At 38.0% G+C, this 15,696-nt stretch overlaps 2 protein-coding genes and 1 pseudogene across 2 annotated transcripts; all 3 read right to left on the bottom strand.

The window, feature by feature from the left end:
- Positions 1–1,457, bottom strand: LOC110761148 (BURP domain-containing protein 6-like). The gene is made up of 3 exons (XM_021963549.2): positions 1,317–1,457; positions 1,077–1,215; positions 1–950 (listed from the first exon to the last, which is right to left on the bottom strand). Exons 1-3 carry the CDS (start codon positions 1,353–1,355, stop codon positions 193–195), a joined length of 936 nt encoding a protein of 311 aa, XP_021819241.2. The 5' UTR covers positions 1,356–1,457; the 3' UTR covers positions 1–192.
- An 8,532-nt stretch (positions 1,458–9,989) lies between these two features.
- LOC110761333 (BURP domain-containing protein 6-like) lies at positions 9,990–11,368 on the bottom strand. The gene is made up of 3 exons (XM_021963794.2): positions 11,231–11,368; positions 10,979–11,117; positions 9,990–10,870 (listed from the first exon to the last, which is right to left on the bottom strand). The coding sequence occupies exons 1-3, from the start codon at positions 11,267–11,269 to the stop codon at positions 10,113–10,115; spliced, it is 936 nt and encodes a 311-aa protein (XP_021819486.2). The 5' UTR covers positions 11,270–11,368; the 3' UTR covers positions 9,990–10,112.
- Positions 11,369–13,520: 2,152 nt separating this feature from the next.
- On the bottom strand, positions 13,521–14,497 carry LOC110761219 (BURP domain protein RD22 pseudogene; annotated as a pseudogene).
- Positions 14,498–15,696: the final 1,199 nt, after the last annotated feature.

Raw genomic sequence — 15,696 nt, 5'->3', positions numbered from 1 at the left:
TTTTGTTTTGCATAAAAACCCCTTATTCTTATGGGCCTTCTTTATTTTATTCATTGGAGCGGGTACAACTTACAAGTAGCCCCATTCTTATTATGGGATTCTTTTTACAACTAGAACTACAAACACAAAGGGTCCGATTTCCAAACTCCTACCATGGAAGGACCTATGGATTCAAATATTGTAGGTTTCTTTCTATTTTGGAATCCAAGCAATATGACCCTGGGGAAGATAATGGCAGACGGGGAGGCCTCCTGGCATAAGTTTGACCTCTTGTAAGGGATGATTCTGTGGGTTCCATGCAGATGTGTCCAGGTGACAGATTGCTACTGCGTTAGCGGTCGTCCCGTCAGCACCTTGCAGAGGCACCACATAAGCCCTAGTTTGTCCAAATGTGTGGCAAAAGAAGACAGCATACGCGTAGGTCAGCTTGTGACACAAAATGAAATTACCACCTTCGTTCAGCTTCTTCACGCCAGGTTTTACTGTGTAGTTCTGCAGGGTGGCTCCCTTTTCGACTTCTGTGGAGATTGCTTGAACGTTTCTTCCCAGCTTGGACATGGCGAAGTCAACCATTGACTCCAAGGAGGTGGCGCAGTATCTGTCTTCTCCTCTAAGGACTTTACTTTCACACTCTTGAATTGTTTCCTGAATTACAGCGGCTTCCACAGACCCCGGCTTCATAGAAAATTTGTTGAGAATTTCTGGCAGTTTGGCGGATGAGAAGGGGATCGATTCTGCAGTTTTGCGGGGCAGGAAAGTTTCCCCTGCTATATTTCTACCCAAGCTATATTTCATGGTTGTTCCAGGTTTTATTTCCTTCTCCAAGAAGAAAATTCTTTGGGTTGGGTCTTTGAGGTGCGTATCGTCGTCTTGGGTGTAGATGACGAGAGTTCTATCCTCGACACCGTGGTGGTTGTAACCGACAAAGTTCTTGGGTGGTTCGACCGAGTCTGCAGATAATTGATTAGAAACATAAATGATGGACATGTTAGTGAAGAAGCTAGCTTATCAGTAGAATGTTGGAAGACGAGCTTTTGGCACTCTAGGGCATGGTATGTGTAAATAGAAACACATACCAGGTTGGACGAGTTCACTGAGAGCTTTTGGCATTGATGTGCCTGGCAAGACGGAGTTCCAGTAGTGAAGTTGAGGTGGTAAAGTTGAGGTGGTGTGTCTGGCAGCAGCAGCATAGCTTGCCCTTACCACCAGTGTGAGCTGCAAAGTTGAACCATCATTATAAAGAGATAATAATTAAGAAAATGAAAATACGACTGTATATCATAAGGAAAATTCAATTAATCAGAGAGCTTTCTTACAATGAGAAAAGCAAAGATCCGTGAGAGATGGAGCCCCATTTAAGATCAACAGAAAAACTACTACCTAGATCGAAGAAACAAGATCTTGCAAGAAACTCGGAGGTACGTAGCATGATATTGGTAAACGGGAGCAAGCGGCTTCCAGCTTTATAGAAGGGGAATTCAGAACAATAACATCAGTTGTCGTGATTAGGTGTAAAACATGCGGCTCCTTCCATTGCCACGACTGAAGCTCTGCATCTCATTCTAAGTTTACGTGGCAACAGAAAAACTCAAGTACTGGAAGAAACAAGAAACCCCGAGCATGCGGTGGTAGGAAAATTTAATTTAATTTTTCTTTTTATTTTCTTTTGGATAAATGGAGAACATTAGTTGTCATGGCTAGGTGTCAATTTTCAACCCCTTTAATTGCCACGTATGATGTTCTTCATGTACTTTAATGTGCCATCTTCTCGAAGAGAAAACTTTGAATGGAGTTCAGTTTTCTTCATAAGCTTTTAAAAAATATTTTCCTTCATAAGCTATGGCTTGCAGCATAATCGGATCATTTTCCTTCACAAGCTTTTAAACAAATATTTATGCTCTCCGGTGAGAACACATATTTTCGGCAACCATTCAGAAAGTGACACTAAAAGAGGAATATACTCTAAGTTGAATAATTATGCCAATTATATCACTATTTAATTGGCTAATTATCTAAACTTAAAATGTGAATATCTTGATTTGGCATCAAATCTACCTCCTTATTCAAGAGAGAGAATAATTCTATTCCATAAATCCTACCAAACAAGGAGACTCTATATAAATCCCACCCCCTGGATTTCTTCTCTCCCATCACAAACCCATCCCAGACCCAAAGGTAGAGGGAGAGCGTAGAGGAGAAAGAGGTGTGTTTTTTTCTTCTTCTTATTTTTAAAAAATTATATGAGTATTTTATTACACATAAATATATAAATAAATAAACAGAAATATGGGACTCATAAATGCCACGTTGGCAACTAACGGAAAATCTGAAGAAATTTTATAATAAATTTAAAAGACTGGAATATATCTAACTGCAAAAATCGAGAGGACAAAGACTAACTGTGAGAATCTGTATTCTTAAAAAGTTTTTAAAGAAGATTAAACATTGTTTTAAATATATATATATATATATATATTGTTTTTACAATACTATTCTAAATAAATATTTGTACTTAGTATATATATGTTCATTTGAATAACTATAAATTATATATTTATTATTGGTCTTTCTCTAGATATTTCTTAGGTATTTAATTGTATATAGTATCCTATTGTTAGAATTTAGTAGTAGCTTAAGAAACGTCCACCTATCAACCAACTTGATTGTTGTCAATCATAGTTAGCTTAAGAAACGTCCACCTATCAACCAGCTTGATTGTTGTCAATCTCTAGTGAAAACACATATGATGCCATCTCACCATTTAGATGACAAGATTTGCTTACTCAATGAACTTAAAAGTTATCTAAAAACTTTTACTTGGCTAGCAAGTAGTTGTCTTGCCACCAGTACATTGAGATTTTTTTTTAAGCTTTGCAAACCAATCAATAGGGAGTCTTTTAAGTACCGCCTCTCTTGTAGTATAAATAGGACATTCCTGTGTTTTTGAAAGCACGCATGAAAGTTCATACAAAGAAAGATAAACGTAGAGGGAGAAAGGGAGAATAGTGAGGAAATTCTTGGAAGAGAAATAGGACTTAGTTTGTGTGTTCTTAACTTGGAGCTAGCTTTGGAAACAAGGTAGGGGTTCTTGGGGGCTTTTTGCAGAGATTGATTTAATTAAATTTTGTGAACAATATATTATGTGTGATATGATTATTTGATTCGGGACTGGCGAAAGGGAGTTAGGCAAGATGACTAACAAAAGGGGAATTATGGGACAATTGAAATGGGTGTTAGTTCATATAAATGGGCATTCGGGACCAAGTGGTATAAGCATGGTATAGGACGTGCAGGTCTGCTTGTCCAGTTATATGAATTAATGGGATTAGATGAAGAGCATTCATGCATTATTATTAATAATGTAATATTTGGATGTGTAATTGTTTGTCATTTAATTTAATTATATCAATTTCATATAAAAAGGTGTATGTCCCTACTGAGCTGTGGTTTCACTCACCCCCTAATAGATTTTGCAGGTATCGAACCTGAAAGCTAGAGCTTGTGATGATTTTGGCATATTTATAAGAATGTACTGTGTACATAGCTTGTGGATGAATAATGAACTACTCATTTAAGTGAACTCTTGAGTAGTTCTGACTTGTAAAATAATGTAACAAATTTCAAGAATTTCAGATGTTGTCTTTTCCCTGAATATTCTTTGTGAGATATTTATTTTATTTATTTAATTGTTTCTTCACATTTTAGTTATAGTTTTTATTAAATTCTATAATTAAGGTGTGAATCACGACTTAACCCAAGGTTACGTAAACTTGTGGGTTGGGGCGTGACACTAACATACCTTACAAGTGCAACCACACGGTACTAAACAATCATTAACGCAAGAAATTAATATAGATACTTTGGTTCAGTTTTGGAGGTCCTAAAATAGGGCAAATTGAATTGTAACAATAAAAATTGCGTTTTAGTTTTGCAAAGATTATACTTTTTTGTGTAAAAACTAGAGGACAATGATCTAATTGGTTTCGTTTGGTTGGTCTTTTGCCCACCCTTAATTAGTACAATCTAGTTTTTTATTTTTTTTTTAATTAAAGAGAAACTTCATTAGATAAACTTCAATGGTACAATCAAAGACATCACAAAGACATCTAAAGTACATTTCAAGAGGGCAACAAACTAAAATGCTAAAAGCAAAACTAACGCGGACAAAAGCCACACTAAAATTACTAGCCCACATTACCAAATTAACCAGAAGCCCAAACAAAGCCCACAAACCCAACATAACCAAAACCCTAAAACAACCCATGAGCCTAAACGAACTCTATCACCACCACCTTAAGAAGCACTGCCGCGATCACATCCACCACCACATCCGTAACAGATTTAGGGAAAATATGATTTTTAGCAATCTACCTACGCATAAGAGCGAACAAATAAATGAAAATAACAACATCGCCAAAGAAACGAGATTTCTATAGACTCTTCCACTTTGATACATGAAATTGAGGACAACGTTTTTAAACTTTCCTTTTTCTATCTGTATATTATTTACTGTTGTAAGATTTTTTTTTTTCTCTTCAATATTTGTGTTACGGTTTGGCCATCTCACACATACAATTCTATCTTTGCTCATGGAATTACCCTATTGAAAATTTTCTCATTCTCAAGCATCTAGAATTAGCACATCTTAAAAATATATATGTATTTGAATTAACGAGTCGCAGTTTGACAAAAAAAAAACTTACATATAACAACTTTTGTTTACATTTATGCTACTATACTGTCACATGATAGTTCTATTTTGACAAGAAAGTTTTTGGTAGCGCAGTTTAATGTGATATAGTCTCACTTTGATGAGAAAGTCTTTGACGACATAGTCTGATGTGATGGTCCCATTTTGACCAGAAAGTCTTTAGTTGTGTAATTTGATGTGATAGTCACACTATGATGAGAAAGTCTTTGACGGCGCACTTTGATGGCGTCATATTCGGGTGACCATTCACCAAAAAGGAAGACTCATTTATTGGGGTTTCGCCCGGCCTTACACTGATTCCACCCACTACTAGAATATGTGGCTTTGGGCACCATTTTTATTTGTGCTCTTAACTGCAAGAGGCACAAATAACTGTGCTCTATGTCCAAAAGCCACAATGCAGCGACCTTTAAGTTGACGGTGTTTTCTATAGGGGTTTCTATTACTATAGGACACGAATCACAAATTCGTGTCAGACAATATAAAGCACGAAAAAAAAGTATTTGTGGTTGTATTCTGACAAGCTGCCTCAGTCATTTTATGAACTGATTAGACATATGTACAAAGACAGACACAACTTTAGAATCGTGCTCAATGCTATATATTTTATTTTAAAAAAAATATTATAACCCAGTTGCTCACTCGCTTAGGCTGGATTCCGCCCCCTTTTTTTTTTTTCACTGAAGCAATTTACACCCAAAATTGCAAACATGAAAAAAATTACGAATAAACAATCACATTGAATTTGAAATTTCAGCAAATTAGTAGATCCAGATGCTCCGAATAGCATACAAATGCAATGATAGAATATTTTCACAAGAACCAAACAACCAAATTTTGAACCAAGGAAAATCACTAAATACATCAAACTTAAGAAACCAAAAACAACCAAATCAAATAACAATAACATTAATTGAAATTCCGTAAGAGTATCACCCACCCATTCCTAAATGAAATTCAAAATTGAAAAACACGGGTTGCTGCCCTGTAGAACATCTCAGGATTGCTTGGCCTCTAATGCCTCGGTTTTGTAATACTTGGAGCATTAGAATCGTGGCCACTGTCGCGGCAACCCCATCTCCCAGTCGCCAAGAACCCATACCCACCAAAGCTTGACATCAAGGGTCTGATTTGCATTTTCCACTTCAAGGATATGGAGATAGAGGGAAAGAGCTATCAGAAAAAAAGATGAAAGGAGATGGAGTTGGTAGATTTGGGCAATAGATTGGATCTGATTTGGAGGCAGCAGCTGTCTGCCGCTCAAATCTCACGGCCTGGAGTTCCGGGCCGAGGGGATGTGCGTTAACACGGGGTTTCCTGCTTTTGGGTGCGGTGCGGTTGTGCGCGGGCGTGCCAGCACGGTTTACCGTGCGTTGATGTTTCGATGAGTATTGGATGAATGAATGGTGCGCCTGTTTGATCTGTCTTCCTGGTCAAACGATTGTAGCCGAGAGAGGAACTGGTCTCGGCTGTTAGGTTCACGGCCTGAACTACAAGGCCGTCGAGTGATGGTGTTGGTGGTGGATTTTGGGCGGTGCTCCGGCGCGCTGCTCAGGGAGTGACGGTCGTGTGATATATGGGGTAAATGAACGAACAAACAAGGATGGTGCTCCGACGCCTTGAAAATCAAGGGTCGTATGATATATTGATGAATGGATTCTGCTTACAACCTAACACTACTCCTAGGAAAGCAAGTAAAGATATTGAAAGTGCATTACAGGAAAAAAAATAAGTTGCTCCGTGGGAGGCTTGTTTTGGTGTTTGAACCCTTTGAATGTAGCTCGAGTCTTGTATTTATAGGAAGAGTCCCTGGATGAGTAATCGAGGCTGAATTTACGCATAGTGGAGTCTGATTAGCGTAAGTGGGCAGTCCAATCGACATTTGGGATCGTGAAGTATGGTGGTGAGACTCCAGAAATCCCAGTGAATCTCGGCCGCCGCTCTCGATCGTGGGTTATGAACCTCTGGCCGTGGAGACGCATTTATGGCCTGGATAGCTGGTGAACCAACATCTCAAGCTGTCAGAATTCTTGTGAGAATGTCCACGTCTAATCACTCTGATCTTCATCACCAAATCCTGACTTCAGTCACTTCCCACCTTTCCTCATGCATTAAATGCTACTTTGTGGCCAATGAGTTTGCTGCATTAAACAGGCACTACTTTATTAAATGAAGCCTGGGACCCTGCTGTCACGTGATGATTTGCCTTTAATGCCTTGGCCGCAAATTTGTTCGGCCTCGGCCTCGGCCTATGCTTGAGGCCGAGATGATCATGCCTTAGCATTTCCTTCTTTTATTTTTAGGAAGGCGAAATACCCTGGCGAAACGCTGCGTTTCAGCCTCTGCAAACAAGTGCCAGGGCCGAGAGAAAGGGCTCCTTTGGCCAGCTCATGGCCGAGATTTATCAGGCACAAACAGCAGCGAGACAGAGAGGATAGAGAACCGATGAGAAGTTCTTAACAAGTTCTTTTGGGGGGAGAAAGAAGGCTTGAATAAAGAAGAAAGGATGGGTTAGATATTTTCTAGGGTTGGAAAAGTTTAGGGGAGGCGTGTGTTTTTAAACTTTGCTATCAATTAAAAATAAAACATATTTATTTTTTCTTTTGTTCTTTTTTAACTTTGAAGATAAAAAGTACACTAATAGAATATAAAAAAATAACTGGGCTGTGTAAAGAAAAAAAAAAAGAAATAACAGGGCACAAATGTAGTTTTTGTGTTTTAGTGTTGTCACATCTGTCAGATAAAGACACAATTATTTGTGTCTACACAAGTAAATGATCTTACTTTTTCTGAATAATTTGTCAGATGGTATTTATCATTTACATTAAATTGACATTTGGCACAATTCTTTGTGTCCAATAAAAATTTGTGCTTTGTGTAAATTGATTTAACACAATTATTTGTGTTTTATACAAAAAGAGCAGGAATAAAACTTATTTGTGCTCAATGTTAGAGAAAAGGGCACCATACCTATATGTGTGCTCTTAAGTTTGTGGTTTTTGACCAGTTTTTTTAGTAGTGACCCCAAATCCAGAGGATCCCTTTTCTTGTGAGACCCTAGCATAACTTGATCGAACCGCGGCACCAAGAGTCGAGACCTTCTCCACCTTGACACGCATTTACTAATCTTTCACGTGCCAATCCTCCTAATTTCCCTTTTGGTTCCCCCTTCCTCTTTTGCTCTCAATTCAGTTTCTATCTCACTTTCTCCTCAGTGCAAAACTCTCATCTCTTTCGATTTAGCTCTCTCATTAAGCACGGATTGCTTTCTCAAATTTATCGACCTTCTGACAAAGTTGCAAAACCCTACAAACTGCGTGAGGTAAGCTTATCGATTTCACTGGGTACTTTGGTAATCTTTCTAAGTTTTTTAAGTCCTGACCAACCCCTGTTATGGTTTTCAAATGCACGTAATCGATTTTCACTTGAACCAGCCTCACCACTCTTTTGCCATCATGGTTCATGCCGATTCATGGGTTTGTGTAGCAAGTCTCACTACACTCTGCATGAGGTAACCTTATCGATTTCAGTGGGTAATCTCTCATCTTTCTAAGTTTTTTTAATGTTCTGACCAACTCTTCTGCTGTCATATGGCTCATGCCGATTCCATGGGTTTGTGTATATCAAGGTACCTCTCAACTTGTTTGATTTAAATAACATAATTTGCATGCTGTGATTATTAATAAACATATCTTCTCGCAAAACGGCCCCTCTATTAAGGCCTGAAATGTTCTCGGACATGTTTTCTAGTCTCAATTTCCCGCTTTTCTTTTCAAAATGTTATGATGATAAATATTTCATATATTCAGGGAACTTCACTTTAAATTTTGTGGTTAATATTTCCATATAAAGAAGTTGGGTTTTGAATTATGACAATTTAGGTTTGTAATGATGAGTCTCTAACAAAATTTAATTATAATAGAAAGCATGCATCACTTAAATTAGGAATTTTCATTAATGCTTGTTAATTATATTAGAAGACACATTACTTATATTAGGAGTTTTCATTAATAATACACTTAGAACATCCACAATCATACTCCTTATTTTTTAGTTAAAATTTAGCTAAAAACACTAAAAAGCTATTTTAAGATCTCCTTATAAAATTTCAACTCCAACCATGCTCCCTATTTTAGGGAATCATAAATAATTTATTTATTTTTCAATTTAGCATAAATGCTACCTCTTCATATAAAATAATAATAATAAATAGTTAGCGTTAAATAAATACTTAAAATAACATTAAAGTAAAGTAGCATTTAATTATAGGGTCATTTCTCTCTCCTCAGATTTACGAGCTCCTAAAGGTCTCCCTATTTTAGGAGTTGGATAAGGAGCATGGTTGGAGGTGGGTTTTCTCACTTCCTCCCTAAATTTTATCTAAGGAGGTGGTTTAAGGAGTTCATTGTGGATGCTCTAAGAGCATCCACAATAGGCTCTCCAAATCACCTCCTTAGACAAATTTTAGGGAGGAATTGGAAAAATACAACTCCAACCATACTCCCTATCCACCTCCTAAAATAGGGAGACTTATAGGAGCTCCTAAATCTGAGGAGAGAGGAAAGACTCCTAGTGGCTCCCTATAATTTAATACTACTATATTTTATGAGTATTTTAAACCTTTAATTAATGCTAACTGTTTTTTATATTAATTTTTTTTAATAGAGATTGACCAATTAAAAAAGAGTTATAGCATTTATGACTCCCTAAACTAGACAGTATGATTGGAGTTAAAAGTTTATACTCCTAAAATAGCTTTTATATGTTTTTAGCTAAATTTTAACTAAAAAATAAAGAGCATGATTGTAGATGCTCTTACTATCATAGATTTTTGTTTATTTTTACTGTACAATTTTTTTTTGCATGAAAACCCCAAATTGTTATATCGAACTATTTTCCTTTATAAGCTTTTTTTTTAGTTTAATACAAGGCTAGACCCCGTTGGCTCCTTCATAAGCCAATATTTATGTTCTCTTACATGTAATATACTAGAAGGATTTTCATATTTGTCAACTGAACAATATTTAAATATCAATGGGGTGTTAGTTGGATTGACTCAGATTTTTGGTGTGCTTTCAAGTAGTCATAAGTTCAGACTCCCGTGGTATGTGTGTGTGAGTTTTTCCCTTTTCCCTTCCTAACTTTTGGCACACAAAAAGAACAATACTTAAAAAAATTTCTTGTCGTATGCTGAAGTTGAGAAACACTTGAATGGGAATAACACTGTTTTGCTATCCCCAACCAATCGCGGTAAAAAAAATTCTGGCTGTACTCCACATTTTTATAGGGCATTCTAATTGATTTTTATTTATATTAGAGCGGATACAATAGTAGCTAGCCCATTCTTATGGGATTCCTTTTACAATTAGAACCACAAAGACAAAGGGTAAGATATTTCTTTCTAGTTTGGAACCCAAGCAATATGACCCTGGGGAAGATAATGGCAAACCGGGACGGTTCCTGGCTTAACTTTGACCTCTTGTAAGGGATGATTCTTGGGGTTCCATGCAGATGTGTCCAGGTGGCAGATTGCTACTGCGTTAGCGGTCGTTCCGTCAGCACCTTGCAGAGGCACCGCATAAGCCCTAGTTTGCCCAAATGTGTGGCAAAAGAAGACAGCGTAAGCGTAGGTCAGCTTGTGACACAAAATGAAATTGCCACCTTCGTTCACCTTCTTCACGCCGGGCTTTACTGTGTAGTTCTGCAGGGTGGCTCCCTTTTCGACCTCTGTCGAGATTGCTTGAACGTTTCTTCCCAGCTTGGACATGGCGAAGTCAACCATTGACTCCAAGGAGGTGGCGCAGTATCTGTCTTCTCCTCTAAGGACTTCACTTTCACAATCTTGAATGGTTTCCTGAATTACAGCGGCTTCCACAGACCCCGGCTTCATAGAAAATTTGTCGAGAATTTCTGGCAGTTTGGCGGATGAGAAGGGGATCGATTCTGCAGTTTTGCGGGGCAGGAAAGTTTCCCCTGCTATTTTTCTACCCAAGCTATATTTCATGGTTGTGCCAGATTTTATTTCCTTCTCCAAGAAGAAAATTCTTTGGGTTGGGTCTTTCAGGTTTGTATCGTCATTTTTGGTGTAGATAACGAGGGTTCTGTCCTCGACAGCGTGGTGGTTGTAACCGACAAAGTTCTTGGGTGGTTCGACTGAGTCTGCAGATTATTTAGCAACATAAATGGACATGTTAGCGAAAAAAGCTAGCTTATTAGTAAAATGTTGGAAGATGAGTTTTTGGCATTGATGTAAATAGAAACACATACCAGGTTGGACGAGTTCACTGAGAGCTTTTGGCATTGTTGTGCCTGGGAGGACAGAGTTCCAGTAGTGAAGTTGAGGTGGTAAAGTTGAGGTGGTGTCTCTGGCAGCAGCAGCATAGCTTGCCCTTGCCACCAGTGTGAGCTGCAACATTTGAAGTTGAACTATCATTAGTATAAAAAAATAAAATAAAAATTGAAACTAATAATTATAAGGTTCAAATAAAATCATAGAGAATATTTAAATCACAAGCTTACGGTGAGAAAAGCAATTATGTGTGAGAAACAGAACTCCATTTAAGAATGCAACAGAAAAGCTACTGGAATTGACAAGAAGAAACTCAGATCATGATGTGATTAGGTGTATAGGGACTTCAAGCTTTATAGTATAGGGACCTCAACTGAAATACATGTCGTGATTAGGTGTAAGAGTTCCAGTGGCTTGAAATTTTGTTTTTCTTTCTTTTTTATGGGAAAGAGGGAGAGCATGCAGATGCAGTGGCCTGAAGTTTTTGTTTTCTTCTTTTTTTATGGGAAAAGTGGAAAGCATGCATTGGCCTGAAATTTAATATTACATTAGTAGTCATGCTTAAGTCATGCTTAGTTGTCATGCTTAAGTCATGCTTAAGAGAACATTTAATTTCTGATAAGGAGATAAAAATGAAATTCTTATAAATGGAGTGCTTACGAGCAGAACAACACATATTATAAATGGAGTGCTTCAAATGAAATTCTTATAAATTACTCCTTGGTATATATCTTTTATGTTTTGCCTCATTTGATTATTAATTCATTTTCCAGTTCCTCTGCATGTCAATTGAAAGTTGGAAGAACTTTAAGACCTTTTCATGGCCGATTAAAGTTGTGCTTGATCCATATAGACTGATCAAGATGTGTTCCAATGAATATTAGAAGGTGATGATCGAAGGGGCAATGCTAGGATTTTAAGTTTGGGAGAGTCAAATTATAAAGTGTGAGAATATATATGAAGGTGAAAAATGTCCTATATTTGGAAAGTTAGAAAATCTTGCAAGAGCTTATAAGGGAAAACAAGCTTTTTCTTGTTGATGACACCACAGAGCATGATGTAGCTTGAAATTTTGTTCTTTCTTTTTTTATGGGAAAAATGGAGAGCATGCATTGGCCAGAAGTTTTTGTTTTCTTCTTTTTTTATTGGAAAAATGGAAAGCATGCATTGGCTTAAGTAACAAGAGCAACGTACCCAGAGATTTTTGATGCAGTAGTGGCATGAATTTTATGTTTTGAAGTGGAGCATTTAATTTCTGATACGGAGATAAAAATGGAGTGCTTATAAATAGGGTGCTTACAAGCAGAACAGAAGTAGCAACACAAAGCCAAATCATATTATCGATTACTAATCTAGAGCATGTCAAATTACTAAATATCTTTTACGTTTTGCCGTGCCTCATTTGATTTTTAATTCATTTTCCAGTTCCTCTCCATATGTCAAATTGAAAGTTGGAAGAACATGGGGCTCTTTGCAACCTTTCCATGGCCGATCAAAATAAAGATATAGACTGATCAAGATGTGTTCCAACAAATATTCGAAGGTGATGATTCGAAGGGGCAGAGTTAGGATTTTAAGTTTGGAAGGGCCAAATTATAAAGAACAAGCTTTTGAAATGATTTTTATACAAGTTTAACAAATTTCACATACCATATACATGATTGGAGGGGCCACTAATGTAAATATGTGTGCATATTTATATACAGTGGCATGTTATTGTCCACATGTGCATTTGAAACTATAAGGAGGCCATGGCCACTACTGGCCTATGAGTAGCTGTGCCCCTGTGGAAGGCAGTTTCTATAGGACATGTTTTCTAGTCACTTTACATTTTCTGGTTAAGCAATGCTTTTTGACAATTGAGGTTTCTAATGATAAGTCCCAAACAAAATTGAATTCTAATAAAAATCATGCATTGCTTAAATTAGGGGAGTCATTAATGTTTCTTAATTATATTAGAAAGCATGCATACATAGATATTAGATTAGATATCATTCATAATATACACAAGTCTAGTGATTGTTTAACAGTTTTTTAAATTTTGTCATGAGTAGTCAATATGGTCTTTCTCAGCGGAAAAGGGCCGTAACTTGCAGACCAGATGTCTCACGTTCGAATCCCCATAACATCTTGGTTGTATGTGTGCGTATGAGAAACCCCCTCCCATGCATCACTTGTACTAAACAATGTGAGAAACCCCCCTCCCATGTAGTTTAGACTATCACTTGTACTATAAAAAATGTTGTCACGACTAAAAAGTAATAAAGTATTGCAAAATTGCAATTATTTGTGCCTTCACCTCGCATCATTTAGAAATTCTGTAAAAAAAATTGTAGAGGTGCAGCGAGCTTAGATTGTTAGTTTGGAAGTAAGTTTGGTTTAGGGTTTGGAAGTAAGTTTGGTGTATATTATTAAGCAACATTTTCTAGTTGTCAAAGATTTTAGTTTATTTTTACTCTAATGTGTTCTTCTGCCTCTTCTGCCTTGTTGTTAATTAATTTTTCTAATGAAGGCCTCTCATACATTTAAGCCAATTCTTATATGGCATTCTCTCTTTTATTTATAGGATTCTTCTTACAACTAGAACCCCAAAGGGTCCACCATTTCCAAACTTCTACAATGGTGGAAGCTCTTATGGATTCAAATAGCCTAGGGTTTCTAGTTTGGAACCCAAGCAATGTGGCCCTGCGGAAGAAAATGGCAGACGGGAACAGTTCCTGGTTTAACTTTGAGCACTTGCAGGGCAAAGTTTTGTGGGTTCCACTCAGATGTGTCCACGTGGCAGACTGCAACTGCTTTAGCGCTCGTCCCGTCCGCACCTCGGAGAGGCACCACGTAAGCCCTTGATTTTCCAAATGTGTGGCAGTAGAAGACAGCAGTCATCTTATGGCACACAATGAGCTGGTCACCTTCGGACATCTTCTTCACGCCTGGCTTTACTGTGTAGTTCTGCAGGGTGGCTCCTTTTTGGACCTCTGTGGAGATTGCTTGAACGTTTCTTCCCAGCTTGGACATGGCGAAGTCAACCATTGACTCCAAGGAGGTGGCGCAATATCTGTCTTCTCCTTTAAGGACTTCACCTTCACAGGTTTGAATGATTTCCTTGACTATACCGGCTTCGGCAGACCCCGGCTTCACTGAAAACTGGTTGAGGATTTCTGGTAGTTTGACGGATGAGAAAGGGATTTTCTCTGCAGCCTTGCGGGGCAAGAAAGTTGCCCTGTTTGGCTAAGCTGTATTTCAAGGTTGTGCCAGGCTGCACGCCCTTCTCCAGGAACAAAACTACTTGGGTCGGGTTATGGAGGAGTTGGTTGGCTGCTGTGGTGGAGCCGTGGTTGTAGAAGACGAGAAGCTTGTCCTCGGCAGCATGTTGGTCTTTAAGGAGTTGTTGGTTGGGAGCGCCGTGGTTGTAGAAGACAAGAAGCTTGTTTTCGGTAGCATATTGGTCTTTAAGGAGTTGCTTGGGTGCCCCATGTTGGTGTGTAAATGGTGAACTGATTTAGTATTATATAATCATTTTGTTTAGTATCAAGCCTTTGCTCATAGGCTAAGTCAGTTTGTTAAGTCTCATAGGACTTAACTTGGACAGGTGTCATAATCTCTTTGATAGTGTAGTTGGATGGTGAGGATTGAGGCTAGGACTTGTCTAGCTCTCTCTCTCTCCTCTAACAGAAAAAATGAGTTGGCTGTGCATAGTGCACCAGAATTTTACACACGAAATACACAAGGAAATACAGAGCAATTTTCAATTTCTTTCTGCATTCTCTCCATTCCCATTTTTCATAAACACATATCATCCTGCCAAAATTTAACATGGTATCAGAGCCAAGACCCGTACAAGTTAACAAAGCTAGAAGGAGAAACAAGTCGGACTCTTAAAATTTTAAAAAAAAATTTAAAAAAAAGAAAAAGAAAGGCCAACGAAGCTTGAAAAAGAGCCGACCTCTGAGTTCCATTGAAAACAAGTGGGCCCAACGAGAGCTGACCTCTGAGTTTCAATTGCCGATGTGTGGATCTTCACATGTGATTACACGTGAGGGGGAGTGTTGGAATCCCACATCGGTGTGGTGAAAGAAAACAAATGGGTTTAAATAGAATTACCACACTCTAACTAATATCGAGGCCTTTTGTGGTAAAACCCCACCTGACGGATTGGACAGGTGGTAAAGTGGGGACAGTATCGATATTGTTAGAGTGGACCCATCGGGCAGATCCAAAAACTTTAACACCCCATGGTTATACAAGATATGAACGTTTTCCTCGGCATGTTTGTCGTAACGATCAAAGTTCTTCGCTGATCCTACAAATTTAAGAAGTTAAACTGAGATATGCATGCATCATGCATGTTAGTGAAGAAGCTAGCTTATGGTCGAATATGATTAGAGGTTGTAGATAAAAACACAAACCAGGTTGGACAAGTTCACTGAGAGCTTTTGGCATCGGTGTGCCCGGCAGAACGGAATTCCAGTTAACTTGTTGAGGTGGTAAAGGTAAAGCACCAACATGGCTTGCCTAACCACCAGTGTGAGCTGCAACAGTTGTTGAAAGTTAAACCATCATTATTAAAAACGAAATTAATATAAATCATAAGGAAAATTCAATTCATTAGAGAGCTTTCTTACAATGAGAAAAAGCAAAGATCTGCGAGAGATGGAGTCCCATTTTAAGACTCAAGTTTTTGCAACAGAAAAACTAC

The sequence above is a fragment of the Prunus avium genome, chromosome 1, assembly GCF_965620075.1.
Source record: "Prunus avium chromosome 1, drPruAviu1.hap1.1, whole genome shotgun sequence".
Lineage (NCBI taxonomy): Eukaryota > Viridiplantae > Streptophyta > Magnoliopsida > Rosales > Rosaceae > Prunus > Prunus avium.
Note: the sequence above shows the minus strand (reverse complement) of the source record. Positions and strands in the feature narration are given on the sequence as shown.